At 37.1% G+C, this 20,826-nt stretch overlaps 2 protein-coding genes and 1 long non-coding RNA gene across 5 annotated transcripts in view; all 3 read right to left on the reverse strand.

Moving 5' to 3' along the window:
* Positions 1–7,180: 7,180 nt before the first annotated feature.
* On the reverse strand, positions 7,181–8,329 carry LOC148643535 (uncharacterized). The gene is made up of 3 exons (XR_015929028.1): positions 8,131–8,329; positions 7,568–7,642; positions 7,181–7,466 (listed from the first exon to the last, which is right to left on the reverse strand). It is a non-coding gene; the product is annotated as an uncharacterized LOC148643535 (long non-coding RNA).
* Positions 8,330–10,230: 1,901 nt separating this feature from the next.
* LOC148643536 (uncharacterized) lies at positions 10,231–12,884 on the reverse strand. 2 transcript variants are annotated; one of them, XM_088616336.1, is made up of 3 exons: positions 12,626–12,883; positions 11,454–11,933; positions 10,231–11,303 (listed from the first exon to the last, which is right to left on the reverse strand). In XM_088616336.1, the coding sequence occupies exons 1-3, from the start codon at positions 12,759–12,761 to the stop codon at positions 10,651–10,653; spliced, it is 1,269 nt and encodes a 422-aa protein (XP_088472462.1). In that variant the 5' UTR covers positions 12,762–12,883; the 3' UTR covers positions 10,231–10,650. The 2 variants fall into 2 exon arrangements, with proteins under 2 accessions (XP_088472462.1, XP_088472460.1); XM_088616334.1 differs by having other exon boundaries at positions 10,231–11,933; positions 12,626–12,884.
* A 2,064-nt stretch (positions 12,885–14,948) lies between these two features.
* Positions 14,949–20,826, reverse strand: part of LOC148643537 (uncharacterized) — a 97,049-nt gene continuing 91,171 nt past the window's right edge. For both annotated transcript variants that reach the window (XM_088615848.1, XM_088615847.1), the window contains exons 56-58: positions 18,279–18,451; positions 17,740–17,816; positions 14,949–16,105 (exon numbers count right to left, since the gene is read on the reverse strand). In XM_088615848.1, the coding sequence (XP_088471974.1) occupies positions 15,741–16,105; positions 17,740–17,816; positions 18,279–18,451 (615 nt within the window). In that variant the 3' untranslated portion in view covers positions 14,949–15,740. The remainder of the gene's footprint in view (positions 16,106–17,739; positions 17,817–18,278; positions 18,452–20,826) is intronic.

The following is a 20,826-nucleotide window of genomic DNA, read 5'->3' on the forward strand; positions in this document are numbered from 1 at the left end:
CATTGAATACACAGGCATATTAACAAATAAAGTCAAAACTTAGGGGGTATCCCTCACTCCTAGCCTACTATAACCTGAAACCATGCTTATTGAGTGCACAACTCAGCCTAAAAGTCCAATTACACAACACTTGTCAAAAAGAGAATTTCACCATAGTTCATGCATTCCCTTTGGTTGGGTGAGGTTGCTTAGTCATTTCAGGCAAATATTTGCATTCCGTGAAGTATATTTTCACCTAAATTAGCGAAGAATTGTGGAAAGTCTTTGAACAAATTCTTAACCCTAACCTAGCTAAATCCCAAGCTAGGGTTAGGGTTAGGATTCCCACAAAACGTAGACAATTTTTGATGCCATGGATGTGTTTTAGGACAGAAAAGGAATATAGGAAAGGTGATATGACAGTGTTATCTTCACTTTTTTTTCTCACCTACTGTATATGGCTGTATACACTGCATTGACATACAATGGAATGTTGTCCATGTAGCCCTAAAACCAAAAGACTCAAAGAAAGCAATTATATGATTCAAAGGCTTGCATTTGGCATTGAATACACAGGCATATTAACAAATAAAGTCAAAACTTAGGGGGTATCCCTCACTCCTAGCCTACTATAACCTGAAACCATGCTTATTGAGTGCACAACTCAGCCTAAAAGTCCAATTACACAACACTTGTCAAAAAGAGAATTTCACCATAGTTCATGCATTCCCTTTGGTTGGGTGAGGTTGCTTAGTCATTTCAGGCAAATATTTGCATTCCGTGAAGTATATTTTCACCTAAATTAGCGAAGAATTGTGGAAAGTCTTTGAACAAATTCTTAACCCTAACTTAGGTAAATCCCAAGCTAGGGTTAGGGTTAGGATTCCCACAAAACGTAGACAATTTTTGATGCCATGGATGTGTTTTAGGACAGAAAAGGAATTTAGGAAAGGTGATATAACAGTGTTATCTTCACTTTTTTTTCTCACCTATATGGCTGTATACACTGCATTGACATACAATAGAATGTTGTCCATGTAGCCCTAAAACCAAAAGACTCAAAGAAAGCAATTATATGATTCAAAGGCTTGCATTTGGCATTGAATACACAGGCATATTAACAAATAAAGTCAAAACTTAGGGGGTATCCCTCCCTCCTAGCCTACTATAACCTGAAACCATGCTTATTGAGTGCACAACTCAGCCTAAAAGTCCAATTACACAACACTTGTCAAAAAAAGAATTTCACCATAGTTCATGCATTCCCTTTGGTTGGGTGAGGTTGCTTAGTCATTTCAGGCAAATATTTGCATTCCGTGAAGTATATTTTCACCTAAATTAGCAAAGAATTGTGGAAAGTCTTTGAACAAATTCTTAACCCTAACCTAGGTAAATCCCAAGCTAGGGTTAGGGTTAGGATTCCCACAAAACGTAGACAATTTTTGATGCCATGGATGTGTTTTAGGACAGAAAAGGAATTTAGGAAAGGTGATATAACAGTGTTATCTTCACTTTTTTTTCTCACCTATATGGCTGTATACACTGCATTGACATACAATGGAATGTTGTCCATGTAGCCCTAAAACCAAAAGACTCAAAGAAAGCAATTATATGATTCAAAGGCTTGCATTTGGCATTGAATACACAGGCATATTAACAAATAAAGTCAAAACTTAGGGGGTATCCCTCACTCCTAGCCTACTATATCCTGAAACCATGCTTATTGAGTGCACAACTCAGCCTAAAAGTCCAATTACACAACACTTGTCAAAAAGAGAATTTCACCATAGTTCATGCATTCCCTTTGGTTGGGTGAGGTTGCTTAGTCATTTCAGGCAAATATTTGCATTCCGTGAAGTATATTTTCACCTAATTTAGCAAAGAATTGTGGAAAGTCTTTGAACAAATTCTTAACCCTAACCTAGGTAAATCCCAAGCTAGGGTTAGGGTTAGGATTCCCACAAAACGTAGACAATTTTTGATGCCATGGATGTGTTTTAGGACAGAAAAGGAATTTAGGAAAGGTGATATAACAGTGTTATCTTCACTTTTTTTTCTCACCTATATGGCTGTATACACTGCATTGACATACAATGGAATGTTGTCCATGTAGCCCTAAAACCAAAAGACTCAAAGAAAGCAATTATATGATTCAAAGGCTTGCATTTGGCATTGAATACACAGGCATATTAACAAATAAAGTCAAAACTTAGGGGGTATCCCTCACTTCTAGCTACTATAACCTGAAACCATGCTTATTGAGTGCACAACTCAGCCTAAAAGTCCAATTACACAACACTTGTCAAAAAGAGAATTTCACCATAGTTCATGCATTCCCTTTGGTTGGGTGAGGTTGCTTAGTCATTTCAGGCAAATATTTGCATTCCGTGAAGTATATTTTCACCTAATTTAGCGATGAATTGTGGAAAGTCTTTGAACAAATTCTTAACCCTAACCTAGGTAAATCCCAAACTAGGGTTAGGGTTAGGATTCCCACAAAACGTAGACAATTTTTGATGCCAAGGATGTGTTTTAGGACAGAAAAGGAATTTAGGAAAGGTGATATGACAGTGTTATCTTCACTTTTTTTTCTCACCTATGTGGCTGTATACACTGCATTGACATACAATAGTATGTTGTCCATGTAGCCCTAAAACCAAAAGACTCAAAGAAAGCAATTAAATGATTCAAAGGCTTGCATTTGGCATTGAATACACAGGCATATTAACAAATAAAGTCAAAACTTAGGGGGTATCCCTCACTCCTAGCCTACTATAACCTGAAACCATGCTTATTGAGTGCACAACTCAGCCTAAAAGTCCAATTACACAACACCTGTCAAAAAGAGAATTTCACCATAGTTCATGCATTCCCTTTGGTTGGGTGAGGTTGCTTAGTCATTTCAGGCAAATATTTGCATTCCGTGAAGTATATTTTCACCTAATTTAGCAAAGAATTGTGGAAAGTCTTTGAACAAATTCTTAACCATAACCCTGTTTCAAACTCTTGCATTTCACATTGAAAACAAAAACATTTAGCACCTACAGTATCACTATTTGATATTGAAATTGTTAAAGTAAAGATGAAAGTGTTCTTGGAACCTTTTAAATTCAGTTTTCAAAAAGGTTTCACTTGAAGGTTTCACTTAAATTTTCTTCACTCAACCTACTTGACTTCTTATGTTTGTAGTCCCTAGTTGCGGAAAGTTTTTCATATGATATTGTGACAAACAGGGTGTTACAAAAAATGAAATGCTGTAAAATACAGGAAATAAAGAATTTCCCACTTATAGTAAAGATTATGCCAAGCGTTTCCCATACACCTTATATGAGAACCCAGTCCATCATGGGGAACACAGACAAACACAGGGATATTTTAAAGACGCTATTTAACCTGGACCTAAAATATAACTTCGAATAAACAGGCAGCTGAGTTCTTTGTTTCTGGGACAGCTTTGGCAAAAAGAATAATAAATCAGGCACAATGCGTAAAACAAACGTTTAATAATAATGACAAGAGCACACACTATAAAACACACAGTGCAACACACAGTACAACAAACATGTTTCTCTATTTACAAACATGGAGTACTCGAGGCCTGAATCCAGCCCCTCCATCACATACTGTAGTACTTCCTTTGCCAATGTCTGACTCAATCTCAGGGGGCTGTCACTGATAGTGGATTGGGACAGGGCAAAAAAAGGGTGGTGTTTTATTTTTGTTCTGTTTTTGGATAAATGGAAAATCAATTAATTAAAACTGGTGCAGAATCCAAAAGAAGTGCTGGGCTGTGCTTCTGTGTCTGTCAGTGCACAAGTGTTTTCTGAATGGTCTGTAGTGTAGTGAATCTTCCATGCCTTCCAGTTACATTACATTTCCTTTCAAACTGACCGGCTTTCAGTAAGAAAACCTCATATTAGACAAAGAGGGCTTGTTTACTTCACTCCCTGACAAAACCACTTTGCAGCTGATTCCCAGGCAACATCCAGAAGATCAAACGCTAAAATGATAGAGGTGTTTCACAAACAGAGTGACTGAGGGAGACATCAGGACGCAACTTCTTGACAGCTGCTTTCAATAGGAACTACTGTATTTTCACAATGCTTGGATCTTGTTTGAAACAAGCGGAAGAGCTTATCTAGAAAATTACCATCTGCTTTCCATTTTTTAGGACATCTGGTGCTCGCATCAAATTGTAACGCACAGCTAGATTTAATCCTAAATATAAAATGTGTCCTTGCTAACCTTGTTAACCTGAGCTTTTTGGACTTTAGATCCAATGGGACTGTCCATAAGAGCGAAGCTGTTAACCCTGAGGTCCTGGCTAGATCCAACTCTGGGCTCAAGCATTCTGGCCTCCCTTAAGTCCTCCAACATTCTGTCCCCTAATAAACTACCCTGAAAATGCTTCAATTCACCACTCTGTCCCAAAAGATGCGGGGGTCATAATTGGAATGAGAGTTGAATTTTAAATATTTAAAACTTAAATACTGATTGATTTTTACATCGAAAATATTGCCCACAAAATGTGGAGAACACCCTAGACACAGTCCAGTGGACACTCAGTACACAAGCACAAGCATACAGTAACAATTTAAAGGACACCAATTTACCCAGCCAGCCGGTACCAAGCTGGAACTATTCTGCTTAGACACAGAGATAACATGCAAGCTCCAGGCAGAAGATGTCACAGCTCAGAATTTAATCTAAGAGCCTCACGTTGAGAGACAGCAGCCCTAACCATCACAGCAATCAAAAACCAGTAAAAACCTTTCACAAAGGAAAAGGAGAAATACATTTACTTACATTTCAATAGAACAGAAAATACAGACAACAGAATAATAGTCTCATTAGGTTTTTTTCTTTTTGACTTCGCACTTCCCTTATCTGCAACATCCAGCAAAGAAAAGCTTGCATCATTAAAACACAATTACTGTATGTACTGTATCAGACAATATCTCATAATGCCAGTATTGCGCTCAGTGTCCTGACTGTCCTTCCCTCCACATTTTTATTCTTTCTGCTGATTTAAACAGCCCTCTTGGCTTGTGACCCAACAGTGAAACATAGCCAGCTGATAAACCTGAGTCCCTTTGTGTACGAAACTCGAAAAGCAGCAGATAAGGACGAAGGAAAAGGATAAAGAGAAAAAAAGAGGTGCACAGGCAAGGAAAAGAAAAAGAAGGGAAAAACCCTTAAGTTCCCAGTGCCCTTACACTGATTGCATTTACAAATTGCATCTTTGATTAAAGAGCAGTGTGTGGGGATGACAAGTATTGATTTCCAATCTCCTTCCAAAATGACTCTATCATTGTGAGTAAGTCAGGCAATTTGCCTCACTTTACTCTTCAGGCCTTTGGGCTTAGATCACCCTGACAGACTTAGATCCCACAGAAGATGTTTAATTAGTAAGGAAATGAAAAAGAATTACTGTAAATCTTCACCATCAGTGTTTAGTTAGCAGAACGGGGAAATTTTAAAGGTTTTCTTATTTGTATGACTAAATTGGCTAATTTGTTCCGTTATCTTTACTACGCAGTTGCCATTGATATTCCAATAATTAAGATCTGTTCTCTTTGGATGACGTACTTGCTATTGTTCATTTAACAATTCACTTAGGCCACAAACAGTGCAGTTAAGGCTTGTTCATTGAGTGTCATTAAGAGAGCTCAAGCATAAAGGCTTTAATAGATAATGGTGAAATAGCTGTGTGAGTCGGTAATAATACATTAAAGAAGATAGAAGCAGAGTGCAGCCTTAGGCACTAGATTCTTACTTCATTATAAATATGCGACCAAAGCAATCTTAAGCTTTTATCAAAATGCTCTGTGACAGCGTTTTCTCCTTAAATGCCCAACAAATATGTTGAGATTGGGAACAATGCACAAGCTAGCTTTAATGTTGTTGTATTGGTTGTTTTTTTATCATTGTGGTTTAGGAAATAAAGGATGGTAAAAACACAAACTCAAATAATAGTTATTAATAAACGCAGTTTATTGGAAGAGACAAAAAAGTTGGAAATCAATTGGAAATGCGGTGGAAAACAAATGATTTTCCACTTTCAATTAGTGCTAACAATTATGAAAGTGAATCAATTAAAGCAATAGCAAAACTGACCATTTAAGTAACCTCGGTGAAATTCACCTTGAGATGTATTAATACATTTACACCCCTAGCCGTCCTCAATTATGTCAGAAGACGTGGTCGTGTGAACACATCGATAAATAAGTCTTAAGAGCAACCTCTCTTAGATCCCATCTCTTCCTCTCTGTCATCGTTTGTTAGTCCATGCTTTCTTTTCAATCCTTTCCTGTCCGAGATTTCTGGAAGAGCTTGTTGGGCATTTGCAACCGGAGAAGCCTTGGGCTCATTCAGGACCTCCGCTGGGTGGCTGTGAGTATCTACAGACCGCTCAACCGCCAGAGCTACGGGGCGGAAGAAATCCAAAGTGTCAAGATCAGATAAGTTCACCGTTTCCACTGCATGATCCGAAGACCCAGCTGGATCAAAACCAGAGTGGAAAAGCGCATCAGGGAGGATCAGGTCATCCATGACGTTAGCAAAGTCATCCACAGAAGGCGCAAATTCTTCCAAGAGACGGGCAAATTCATCTAGAGCCTCTTCAGTGCTGGGGATTTGAGAGTGCTCTTTGTTTGTCTCTGCTGTGTTTACCTTTGAACAGGATTCGTTGTCCTCCAGAGTTTGCTCAGCATGGGCTTCCATGATTGCAGCCTGCGCTTTGTTATACTGTGATGTCTTTTCGAAGGCAAGTGCATCACTGCCTGTTCTCACAACATCCTTGATTAAGAAATCCAGGAATTTGGCCTTTTCAGGACCTTCAGTGGCATCTGGGGGCTCCACGGGGTTCTTCAATAGACCGGGACTAGTCTTTACGTCTATTCCATTTCCATTTTCATAGCTGGGAGCAACAACAACACTACCAGGCTCTAAGGCATGCTGAGTATTCACAGGAGAATGACCAAAAATGGAATTGAACATTTCAGGAGACTGATCACTTGTAATACATTGATTTTCTTCGAATTGCTTAATGGCAGATGTGAGCTGTGAAGGATGAGAAAGGTTGACTGTTCCGATATATTTTAAAGATACTGGCTCACTCACTGTGTTTGCGGAAGACCAGCTCTGATGGGGCAAGTGCTGCCCACTGAGCACAGGAAAGGCCGCTGGTAATGTGCTTTGTTGCTGTAGGCTGGGATACAACACAAAGGCTGTAGGCGTTGCTTGGACAGTGTTTGGCTTATAATAAAATCGTTGTTGCATCCGATTTTGTAGTAAATGATAAATCAGAGTGTCACCGTTGGGCAGGTGTTGTTGATAAATTGGCTGTGGATTTTGGACCAGAGCTGGTTGCCTTAGATCCATCACTGGTGAACTGAAATACGAGTTCTGACAATAACCCATGGGAGGAATCCAGGAATGTGTTGAAGAGAGATTCACTCTTCGCACACTGGGATCACATTGCAGAACTGCAAAAAACAATTATGTTATTATTATCTGACTAACAATAACAGATCAAAATTGTAATCTGTTTCATTTAGTCAAAAACCACATGTACATATGGTCTCACCTGCAGCCTCATAATTTGGTTGATCTTGGCAAAATGTTCCTGGAGTCCCAAATGAGCTTTGCAATGCAGTTGGAGCTGCAAAAAATTATCAGACCAGTTAACATTTACAGTAGCTTGGCCAGAACACTACTATCACTTAAATAGGCAACAAAATTAACCTTTTTTTTGTTATGCCTCTTCATAGGCATTTTGTGCTGGACTCAAAATGAGTAATTATTTATATAATAGTTATTTATATAATTGTATCAAAGTGGATTATTTTTTAAATGAAATATCATTTAATAATTTAATGGAACCATTACAGTTAATTTAATAATGCTATAGAATACAGAATAAAACATGTTTAGCATTTTTATTTAAAGGAAATTGAAAAATTAGTTCTTCTAAATGATCTCAATAATATTTATTTTCACAACATATTGCATTATAAATATAAAATCATATAATGGTAAAGAGTATAAGACATCTTTCTGTGGGGCTTGTAAAGAATTATACATATGTTCTGCTTTACCTTGTAAAGGTCATGGCTTGAACACAAATAAATATGTTACGAAATTGCTTACCTTTTTGAGGAAAATTACACTGGTAGTTTCCTGAAAGCTCTTGGTAGGCTTGAAACTGAAGCTTATTTCCCTGTATCACTGTGGGTACAGAGTTCTGCAAGCTGCTAGCCGAAAATGTATTGTTCATTTCATCAAATGAAGCAAAATTAATGTCTTGGATTGAATATAATTCAGAAAAACTGACCCTTGTCCAGCTTGTCACTTGAACTCTGTAACAAACATGCAGTAAATATTCTAACACTGTTGCTATGCTAATTGTGATGTCATCATTAATCAAAAATATACAATGTCTATAGTAGAAAAAACAAAGCTTCTTGCCTTTTCATGATACAAACCTGGGAAACTGGGAAACTATGATTTACTTGCAGAATACAACAAAAAAACAACACAAAAAACACGTACAGTACCAACTGACTATAAAAGAGGAAATCAATTCACAAGTTAGTAATAAGAAAAAGCTTATGAACAGGCTGCTATTCCACTATCGAAACATAACCTGGCCATATTTCTTAATAAATGAGATTAATTCCAGGGAGAACATTGTATCTTTCATTTTCTTAGCATTTCATATTACTATCTAATAGGATACATGGACCAAATGGCCTCATTTGTAACTTTTCTTATGTTCTTATGATATGATAACCAGTATTTATGGTTTTGATGTAAAAAACAAACAAATCAGTACTGTACCACAAAAAAAGAGAAAATATTTACATGCAAAACTATCAGTAAACCATCAGTCCACCCTGCACTTCCTATATAATTAATTGTACTGTACATACACAAACAATGTACAGTATATCAATTACAATTATTATATATACAGTAGCACATTGTTTATTTTTACCTTTTTTTTACCATTCCGCCTTATGTAACTTGACATTGGGTTCATTATGAGAGTGTAATAGTTCTGCAGGGGCCTGCGTCACTGCCTTACTGGGAATTGAACCCAGGGCCCCAGCACGGCGCTATCTGCATGGGGTTTTCTCCAGGTGCTCCAGTTTCCTCCCACAGTCCAGAGACATCCTGGTGGGTTACATTTCTTCTGGGAAAACTGGCCCTGAACTGGTGTGTGTCTGTGTTTGTGTCCGTGTGAGCCCTGGCAAAGGACTGGCATTCAGTTCGGGGTGTACCCCACTTTCCGAGATGCACCCTGGCTCCCCCGGGACCCCAAATTGAATAAAGCAGTGAGAAAATGGATTGATGGTATGGTATATCATGGTAATTGTTTTCAAAGTAAGTAATCAGCTTAATGTATTTATATTACAGTAGCTCAGTTTATTTAGCTAGTAATCCAAAAAATACATTAAATATAATGCAGTTGCATTAAACACAATATTTTTCCCTGAAAGCTTTCATCTAATGCACATTTAAGAATTTTTCTACACCAAAAAAACACACACAGGTTCTTAACAGTGTATAAAGAAGCAACAGTGCTAGTTTCTGAAAACACTGAACTATCAAAGGATACCGGGGATTAGCAAAGACTGGCTTCCAGAAACTGTAAAAGCAAAACCTATGGGAGTAAGCGTGTCTAAGAAGCAGAGGAAATATGGCCAAGTTCCTGTAACTGAGGCTGCCATGAGGGCTTCTGTATTCCCTTAAGTGAAAGAAGATCCATGAATCTATGCCTGTCTTTCAAAACAAATGACTGTAAAGGTTTATACCTACTGCTGATCTGAATATGTTGTACATATATACAAGATGGACAGTAAGTAAACATCAATGATTATTGTAACATCTCCCTTGTGAATTTCATGCAAGCAAACATTTTAAGGAAGACAGATTCATACTGTAGTTATACTATTTGGATTAGCCAGATTATAAGAAATGGGAACACCTGTACAGGTTCACTGGTGTGTTTATAAGTAAGATTTATGAGATGGTAACAATAAAAAGGTAACAACATTAAAAATATATGGACACACTCCATATATACATACTCCAGTTTTACTTCAGGATAAACTACTGATGGGAATAATATTTAAGTTTTTTTCTATTTACATTTATAATATTTTGCCACATTGCTTAATGATACGTCTTATTCATCTTCTGCCAAAGGACTCATGTTCACACATGGGGAAAAAAAATCACAAGATCTTTCAATATTAATTTTTTATTTATAATAATTAATTCTAACAATAAAATACAATGTTTTGAACCAATACTTAAATTTAAGCTACAATAAATTTCAGATAGGTTTTATTCAGTCATAAAACTAGGATGGGAATGTGAGGAAGATTAGAAAAAGACAGGAAAAATGTTGGCTTATCAATTAACCTTTGTAAAGAAAGTTTTTTATATAATAATAAAAACTAACTTACTCTTAAACTGTAAAATAAGCAAGTGAAATAACAGAAATATTATAAAATATCTAACATAAATGTTTGGTCACAGACTAAAATTTTTAAATCACATTTTCTCTGCTTCACAGCCTTCATTTGTATCCCTGGAAAGGCAGTCACTCTATCATTCAGGTAGCTGGCACAGCTGGAAAAGCCTCGTGTGTAATAACCGTTTCTAATAGTTTTTGTCAACTTCCAGGCCACTTCTCTTCTTTCGAGACCCGTTCACTGAGCCAAAGCCGGCAGAAGACGGAGGGTCAATGAAGTCATAGCTGTTTACATCCTGCAAGTGTCCCATTTCGACAGCCAGCTCTAAGACTCCAGGGATGGAAAATAGCTTCTCAAGTAGGTCATCAGGGAGGAGGAGCTCCGGATGTTTGGGTTTCTTGCACAAAGGGGGTTCTGAATCGGCTGTCGCACTTGCTTTGCGCTTCTTCTCCAGCTCTTCCTGGATGTGGACGTCAACCTGGGCAAGTGCTTCCTTGATCGTGATGTGCTCAGACTTCCTTTTCAGATGCTTGCGGTCGAGGGCCTGGTTAAACTTTTTCGCATCATCGGTTAAGGCCAGAAGTGTTGCGTTCTTCTGGGGAGCTGCAAACCCCTCACCACCGCCGGCCTCCTCCCTCCTCTTCTCCGCGGACATTAAAGACTTGATGTCTTGAGCCTCGCTCTTCGGAGGAGCTCCGGATTTGGAGCTTTTCACTTGCTCCTTGCTCTCATTCCTCACAGAAGGGATGACAGGGGAATGAAAACTGGCCACTCCAGGCATAATTCCATTGGATGGAATGGGCTCGGTCAAGGCTTTTCCAGCACTCGTAGTGGAACCTTCTGTAAGTTTAACAAAAGGAACATGTGATTGTTGTGGGTTTGACGAGAGGCTGTGATCTTTCAAGCCTTTGTTAATTTTATCTATAGGAGCACCCTGACCTTCTCCCTCCTTCAGAATGACTTTAGGTTTCTTTGCTGGCAGATGCTCACCTAACAGAGGCTGTGCCTTCTGCTTGATATGTGGTGTAGACAGAGCCGACGCTGGTAGATTTACTGTTCCCACATATGTTAAAGTGATAGGCTCCTGCAGAGTGTTTGCCGAGGACTGATATGCTATATTCCTCCCATAGATGTCGTGGAGTATTTGTTGGTTTCCAGGAATTTTGTTTGCTCTTGGGTAACTGCTGGGTAGGCCATGTTGGTGATGATTGGGAAAAGAGAGGATGGGTGCTGGAGCTTGTTGCACAGTGTTAGCCTGGTAATAAACAGTTGGCTGTGCATAATGCTGAGGTAACTGGCATGCTGACATTGGTTTGTAGGGCCAGGCATTTGTTTGTTGGGCAGCTGGTTGCTGTGCGAAATACATCCATGGTTGAGTACCATAGTAGCCATAGTAATAGCCATTGGCATTAATGCCAGGCTGATTTACAGGCATATTCAGGACCTGTCCATAAGGGTCACATTGTAGACCTGTAAACATAAAACCACAATAAACAAATAGCACAAACCTTTTTACAGTTAAATTATCTAACAAGCATATAAACACATGAATAGTACAACATATACTGTATCTTACAATGTACAGTATTGGCCCTATTTGCTATAAAGAGATTTTCAAAAGCTTACAAAACAGTAACATAGTTGTACAACATTTAATAATGAATGTTGTATTAATCTTGTAAATTTGGAGCCATTAGCCAAAACAACAGAGCTAATGAATAATTGGTGTAACTTACACTTGCTTTATGACATCATTTCATTCTATATGCATCACGGCAAAGATGCAGAAGTAGCAATTTTTGAATTTACTGTTGTCATGGAGATGAAATTTGATAAAATACAAATAAAAAACAATTAAAATTATATGGCTTTTTTCCATTATATTAAAAAATAAATCATTATAAGTTTTAGCTCTTGTAATAAGTTGTAATACACAAAAATAAAAAATACAATACATATCTAAAGGTCCTTGTCTATTGCATGTTTCACAGTTCACCATAATATCTCTAGTAATTTCATTATTTTACTTTTTATGTAGTTATTTTCATATGTAAATATCATCATAGAATGACAATACATTACTGCTGAAATGATCATTACTGTAAAAATAACATTTTGAGTAATACAGTACTTAACACTTAAGTACATATGCAAGTTCTTACCAAGTTGGGTGAGACCAGAATTTCCTGAAGGTGCCACGTAGGGCTGAAACTGAAACCGAGTTCCTTGTGCCGTCATAGGCACAGGTTGATAAAATATTTGTGAATGGCTTCTCATTGGGAAGCTCATGGCGCTCATTTAATGGAGGAAAAAAATGAACGTCTTGCCTTGAGCTGAGAAACACAAGAACTGACCCTTGCTGTAGTTATCATTAGAATTTATGGACCAAATGTTTGATGTAAACATTCCAAGCCTGTTGCTAGAATGTATTATGATGTCATCAGTTACATCAAATTAATATTTGATGCCTTCTGTTATAGATATTTATAGTGTTCATATATTTTATTAACTTTGGTAATATATGCAAATTTATGTCTACACTTCTAATGGCAAAACAAATTTCACTATTTAAATGGTTATTTACTGTCATTTTTTAATGCTAGTCAAAGACCCAACTATCCACACACAGCATACTGTCTTTGTACTGCTTTTAATTTATTATGTGTAGTAAATGTTAGATGCCCTGGCCACCATCATAAAAAACCTTAATTACAACATAAAAATAAGATTGTTGGAGTTAACACTGTATTGTGTATCCTAAATTGTTTTCTGATTCTATTTGAATGGTGAGTTTTACCTCTAAGTGAGCTGCTGCTGGAAGAAAATTCCTCAATATGTCAAGATCACATTAGTTCCAGCTGATCTACAGTAGGTAGATCCAAGAGCACCAAGCTGCCTTTAACCAAAATAGGGTGCTGAAATGTAATTTGAAGACAAAAACTACCAAGAGATTTGTTCTTGAATAACTTGACTTTTGAGAAATAAAAGTTCACAAAGCAATTTTTCACACATAAATCAATAGGTTTACATTTCTTGTCTTTTAAAATATATTTACATAACAAAATCTACCGTGCAACAGTTAACTGATCTTAACATAATTATTGTAATGGTTTACGACCACAGTGGATATCTCTGATCCCCTGAGAATGCTGCAAAAGCAGAAAGGAATTTCAAGTTTATATCACAGGTTTTCTTCTCCAGTGTCTCTCATTAAGAGCTGCATTGCAACTGTGACCCCACTGAGCTTATGTTAGTGCTACATTAATTACGTTGCACTCAATTATCTATACCAGGATTGAGCTCAGCACGGGAATGCTCTTCAAAAAGCATAACTCTATGCAAACAGAATTATCTCCAGCAGTTGGAGAAAAATAAAGCCAGGATTATTCAAAACTTCAGCCCAACCTCCAATTACATACTGCAAACCCAATTCCTGATGGCAGGATTCTGTCAAACAAAAGGTCATTAATTGCTTTGTAGGTTTAGAATATTCATAATGGGTAAGTCACAGTTTTGATTTAAAGCTGGGCACAAGCAGTGTCATTGAAATGGTCAGTGCAAAAGTAGGATAGTCAAAAATGTTATGCTTGGAAAACCAAATCACCTTAAGTAAACACAGATCATGTTATCTGTATGGTTGATAGTCTTCCATCCATTACATATTTAATATGACTTAAGAAACATGTAAAAAATAAAGTACAAAAGTACGCAGATGTTTTGTAGAGTTCTTGTTTTTGTCATTTGTTTACATTTCTTTCAACTTGCTTCCATAAGCTGAAGTATTCCATTTGACTTTTCACAGTAGCACTCATTTTTCGCTTTGCATGTCCTTCAAGCTGCTAAGCCTGCATTTCAATTTGTCCTAATTCAGAATTTAATTGTGCTGGGCTACCAGCTAATTAAATGTTCAGAGAAGTGATAAATTAGTTGGGTCGATCATAACAACTTGAGTAATTAGTCAGATGTGTTTAATCCAGGTCTTACACCCAGTGCATATAAATTTAACAGCAACAGGAGGAGTTCATTAAATCCTCACTCAGTCCTACCGTCGGACTTCAGATACACTTCCAAAATTCCTGGTAAGAATAGATCCATCATCTCCCACTTTTTCATAAAACAATTCTGTCTAGGACCTTTAAGCTGAGAGCTATTAACTTTACTTTCTTTGTGAGAATAAAAATAACAGGCATTTTGGTAACCAAATTCAAATATTACATGCAAAAGCAGTTCTCATTATACCCTTCCTAAGAGCTCCACAACAGGGCTTTATGTATTGTATGTGAGATGTCATTGTCAAAAAATGGTATTATCAATTGTACTGGCTGCAGGATTCTCCCCTTATTATTAGTAAGCAATGCAAACGCTTTTGCAGAGAATATATTGGCTACCATCAACCCCATCGTCACCACATAAGGAATTTGGTGTAGTACATAACATTATTAGAAGAAATTATGCAAACAAAACATTTTTAGGTGCACAAACTCATTTGAAGTCCAAAGCTAATATTTATTAACATATTCCAGGGGAAAACAAACATTATTCTAATAACAGGCAATTCTACTGTTTCTTAAACAGGTTCAAGCTATATAGGCGAAGCACTATCTTCTGTTAAATGTACTTTATGTTAAAGAGTAAACAGCAAACATTGTACAGCCACAAATATTTATTTGACTAGAATTGTCAGTTTGCTCCAAGAATGTTTTATTAGAACATAACTCAAGTTAGTGCCGTTACTTTACAGAGAGTGATCATATATCTTTATATCAGCTTCAGCCTGCATCAGCGAGTGAGTATAATGATGATGGGTGGCATGAATCTTTTGTAGTCTGATGAAATAATGGCCTTTTGCCACCTTCTGTCACTAACTCAAATCTGACTAAATTTTAACAGCATTCTTTTACAGAAAGACAGGCATAAAAAATCACTGAACTATCCGTACAAAAACGGTTGATGTAGAGACATAACTTAATAAATTTAATTAAGGATCCTGTACAGTAAATCATCCACCGGACTTAAAGAGTAACAGGTAGGCTTTAGATTTATTTGAAGGAATACAGCAAAAACAAACAATTTTGGACAATTAGAAACCAATACAGCAATTGAGTCAGGCTCACAGTATCTGCATTATTTTTCCATCATGTTAAAATAAGGCTTAGTAGATGGCATTTTCTTCCACATGACTGTTTACAATTCTCCACTGTTACTCACCCCACATAGGATGTACTCTGTTTTGAGAGCACCATCCATCTCCTGGGTCATCTCTTCATCCGTGTGCTCCTAACAGCCTGAATCTAAATGCAAATTTGGTTCCTTAGCTGTTAGGGAGTCCCTGTCAGTTGCTGAATTTCCATCAGGTAACTGCCTTGATGATGCCTTCACATCCACAGGCTCAACTCCTTTCGGGGTTGACGGTGCTTGTCCATTTTCTTCGCACAGTGACCTATGACCCAAGCTCTCTGCTTCCACCCTGGACGTCTCGTCTGGACTTTCGTTATCTGTCCCATCCAAGAATGTCTTGGGGTCAGCTGAAGAATGCTGCGTGTAGTTTTCTGAGGTTTTTGGTTTATGAGAAGCCAACTCTTCAGAAACATATTCTTCAAAGGTTTCTAAGTGTTCTTCTTGTGACAGTGAATGGATACCACCTATGCGGTAAAGTCATCATATATTAAAAGGCAAGTTGTTGTAATTTACATGTCAGCTACAGAACATACAATATGTGCATTTTCTCAATGCTTGCTGTCTAGACATTATGAAACAAATGAAAGATTGAATTCACAAACAGTGCTATTCTTCACCTAATAACTGCTTAACCAGTCCTTCTGCCTTGTACAGCTAGAACCAAACAATCACTGGGAATTAGTATGCACGAGCTATAGCCTTTTTGTGGTAGGTATTATAATTAAGCCCAACAAAGGCTCTTCATCCACAGAGAAAAGCTTGCTGAGTTTTAATTGAGTTAATCACTTTATTAATGTACAGAGACAAAAGAAGAATAAGCTCTTATCTGTTAACAGCAAAATAATATATGCTCTGCCAAACACATAATAACTGGTTTTTGTTCAAAGAAAAAAAAATGTTAAGATAGAGGTCTGTAGGGGAATCTGTTCATCAAATACAATCAGTATCAAAGTTGATCTAAAAAATGTTCCTTAATGACTGCTAAACCTTTCATTTAACGCGACACTTCAGATTTTGAGAGATACACAATTCAGGGCAACAAAAAATGTCCCCAGATACATAAAGCATTGTTTTTTCATCAAGACAAAGACGCACTTTGCAAAAAGTAATTTAGGAAATCATTAAAAGTTCATTAAAGACGGACTCTTGCTTTTAACCTGAACATAACTTACAGTATATTCCAACTTTATTTTATAAGCCGCCATTCTCTTTCTATCAGCTGTAAGATTTAAGAATCATTTAGTATCCTTACCATTACCATAAACAATTTTAATTATGGGCTTTCATAGACTTGATCAAACTTATAGAGTCATTGTCTATAGACTCTTAAACCTAGATATTACATTTTTTTCTGTTTTGCAAATGTTTATGTGCTGGTATGTTTTTCAAGAGTTTATATCCCTCCACAAATGTTGTCAAAACGTCACTACTATGAGTTAAAAATCATCATAAAGAATGAGTTACAGTAGGTTGTTTTCTTATTTTGAAGGTCGTGATTTTTTTAACATGGTTTGTATTGTATATGGTTCTATGGGGCTACTGGATCATATTCAATAAAAATTCTGTTCAGGATGAAGCACTTCCTTTTTACTTCAGTCTTTCTGTTCATTAGTCTGCAGTCTAATGTTTGTGCTGCTGCAGTCTCTCATGGTTATCAAATTATCCTGTGTTCTCAGATTTTAAAAAAGTAATTTATAAATGAGAAGTGTTTTGGGTGGAACTGTGTACAATAGGAGGTGACTTAAGTGACGTTTTGATGGATAGCCTGTCCTTGTTATAAAAAATGATTACAGGGAAAAAAACAACCCTTTCTTCAGAATGCCACTATTTATTGCCTCCTGGCGTATCCTGGTATGGCTGTATGCAGAATACTGATAGATCCTGCGATGACAGGCCAGCTTTGCTCCCAAACTACTAATCCTCAATGCTTCTCATTAAAACAGCAGAAGTGCTAACACACACTTCACAGAACCTGTCACAGTATCAGCAAAGTCACTGTGCACGGCCCTGGTTTTTCTAGGTCTAGGCCTGTTCGTCAAACTACAAACTTTTGTGGGTGAATGTACATCACCTCTGTTAAAAGTCCCAAGAAACTTACCAATTTCTGCCAGCTGACTGGATATCCTGCTTGGATTTGAAGTTTTATAAATCCGGGCAGGGATGTTCCTCAATGAACTGAAATAAAATTATTTTATAATACAATTATATAAAATATATATATATAAAAGATGTCCAAGTTATACTGTAAATGCACACAAACAGTAGGTACTAAAACATGATCTAAAAATAGTTAATTGTTGCATACTGGGGAAAAAAACACAAGTAATTCACATAATTTGAAAATATATAGCTAGTTGGATGAACAGAAATAATAAGAAATGTCAAAGTTAAGGAAAAGCAGAGCCATACTTCACTTTACAAAAAGTGTATCTGTAGGCAAGTGTTTCGCATTATTGAACCATGACTGGCCGCACATCAGAGAAAAACCAGGCTAAGCATGTACGTGTGTGGACCATAGTTTTATATAATTTTTTCAGTCTTCTTGTTTACAAGAATTGTAGTCAATTTCAAGAAATGAGGAAAGTCCGACTTTATTCTTTTCCCCAGACATATTAGACTTGAAGGCAATAGACTTACGGCAGAGGTGAAAGAGATGAAAGTCTTTTCTGGTTTCTTCTGGCAGTCCATTGGAGCCGAGCCGAGGGTGAGACGTATGGAGAAGTCTTACAATCCAGAATGACTGCCGCTTTTTTTAGATGCCAGTACTGAGCAGGCTTGGTGCTTCGAAGTGGCAGCTTCAGAAGGCAACTCTGAAAATCAAAGGGAAAACACAGACACTGTTTCAAGTGTACAATCAAATTAGAAATAAAATGCATATCTGATCTCATGATTTCATATGGATATAGTCCTTTTAGTCCTGTGTTCTGAGCATCCCATGCACAGACGTCTGCAGGGCTGAAGGATATATGGAGGATACTACCATTATTTTCTCCAGGAACTCCTCATTGACCTCTTACAAGGAAAAAACTCTCTTTTTTTGACAAACAAAACAGTGCTTTCATCAGCCCGTTACATACCTCGTTTCACTGGGGTTAAAAAAAGATGTTGTGTTCAGTGGAGCCTCAAGACAAAGAAACTGAAAAATGGAGGCTAAATTCTTTGTGGACTTTTATAATCAAGCTTTCAATGTAAAGAAAAATACTTCTTCAGCTTAGACAAGCAAAAAGTCTGTAACACTGCCAAAGCGAGAGAACAATGACAAATTGAAAAAAGGAGTTTGTGTATTTGTAATACAATTCAAAATGCCCTTTAAAATCACTGTTTATTTTTCAGCCATCAGATTTAATAATAAATCTGTTTGGAGGCTTGACCTTTAAAGTGCTCTTTAAATTTGTCTGACTGCCACTGTTTCATACATCCCTCTTGCTACAGTTCTATTCTCTACAATAAATTAAAACACATGGCACTGATTGAAAGGACAACCAGCAAGAAACACCACCGCCTTGAATTGCCCCAGTGGTTATTTATTTACACAAAGTTTATCTCCCTTCCATTAATCCAAAGTGTAAAAAAGAAAACACTACAGGGGAGATTTTCATAACGCAGCATTTTACAAGCAACATAGGAGTCTTCAGACAATGAATATTCACAGGTTGATAACACTTTGAAAATAAGTTAATGAGGATAAAATGAATGGGAATAAATACAGTACTTGTATTTTCACAGGTTATTTACCTTTGTCACACACAATATAACAGGAATTAGGTTCTGGGGTACATAATAGGTAAATTCCCCTGATCATGTTGAATAGATTTTTCTCTCTAGCACTCAGCTCAGTTGGACCATTGAAAACAATAAACTCAGCATTACTAGACTGAGTGTTTTCTGTATTAACATTGTATATGCATTCAGGTGAATGATTATACCTACAAATACATGTCAAATCTGCAAACACCTGCAAATACATTATCCATTTTTATTGTTGTTTTCAATAATTTGCTGAACTGATATCTTAACCAGGGTGACATACAATATAGCTTGTGTTAAATCCAATTTTAATTTAATTGCAAACTACTGGGGATGCTGCAGTGTATGCAATACACATTTCAGATAACATTGCTATATTAAAATGTATTAGTATTACAACTAAAATAAGGGAAACAAATCTCATTCAAAACAACAATAGAATAAGCAAGTGTTTTCACACTTCAACTGCATCTACAGAATTTTCTCGGCATTACCTCAACACTTATCTGTTAATAAATTAAAGTATTTAGTTACTGAAAATGATTGAACACAGACAAATCTGAGAACCATGGCAGGAGTCAGGGAATTGTTCACATATGTTTTTTTCCAAATGCGATGCAAATACTGTATGAAGCATAGCGTGCCATTTGCACATTTAGAGAGTGGAATCTTTTCCTGTTTATAGACCTACTCGCATGTTCGAGAGGCTTTTTGAGTGCAGTGTGTGTGCAGCCAATGTCTGAGAATCCAGAAACGACATAAAACTAGCTTCTGATATATTGACACTACTCCTTATAAGGTCAAAGACTGATAAGGCAGCTTAACCCTTTTTTATCAAGGACACCGTAACCTCATGGATGGTGGAATGGGTGGCAGATCTCTGCCATCATATCACCTGTGACCCCCTGCAATGACACAGAATCACAAGAAGGTGCAAGACCTGAATATGTAGGGCAACACCATGCCCCCTTTCTGAAGCAGAGCCATGAATTTCCTGCAGCTTTGCTAAAGTCAACAGCAGCTTCCTTGCCTGGGTGCAATCAAGATTTCCAGTCATCTGGTTAAGCTAAATCATGCCCGGTGCTGCACGTCCTCTGTTTGGTTGGTCACTCTCACCGTCGTGATGAGTTAAATTATTACAGATGCTATTGCAGAAAGGCTGTTATTTTATACACCAAAATTATTACTGCTAGAAAATCTCCCTCTATACTCTTCATTTGTTAATTAGATAACTTTACAGTACTGACCAAGGTCCTATTAAAACATAAGTGCACATCTGAGAGTAGCAATAAAAAAATCCAAACAAGCCCGCTCTGATAAAAACATTTCCACACAGGTTAAATACAGAGTAGCTTTGGGCAGGTACGCTGGCTGCCTACAGGCTGTTGTCGACTTCCTAAGCTCCATCCCTTCAGAGCAGGGTATAATGTTCCCCGGG

Source organism: Lepisosteus platostomus, chromosome 22 (genome assembly GCF_059453375.1).
Source record: "Lepisosteus platostomus isolate fLepPlt1 chromosome 22, fLepPlt1.hap1, whole genome shotgun sequence".
NCBI lineage: Eukaryota > Metazoa > Chordata > Actinopteri > Semionotiformes > Lepisosteidae > Lepisosteus > Lepisosteus platostomus.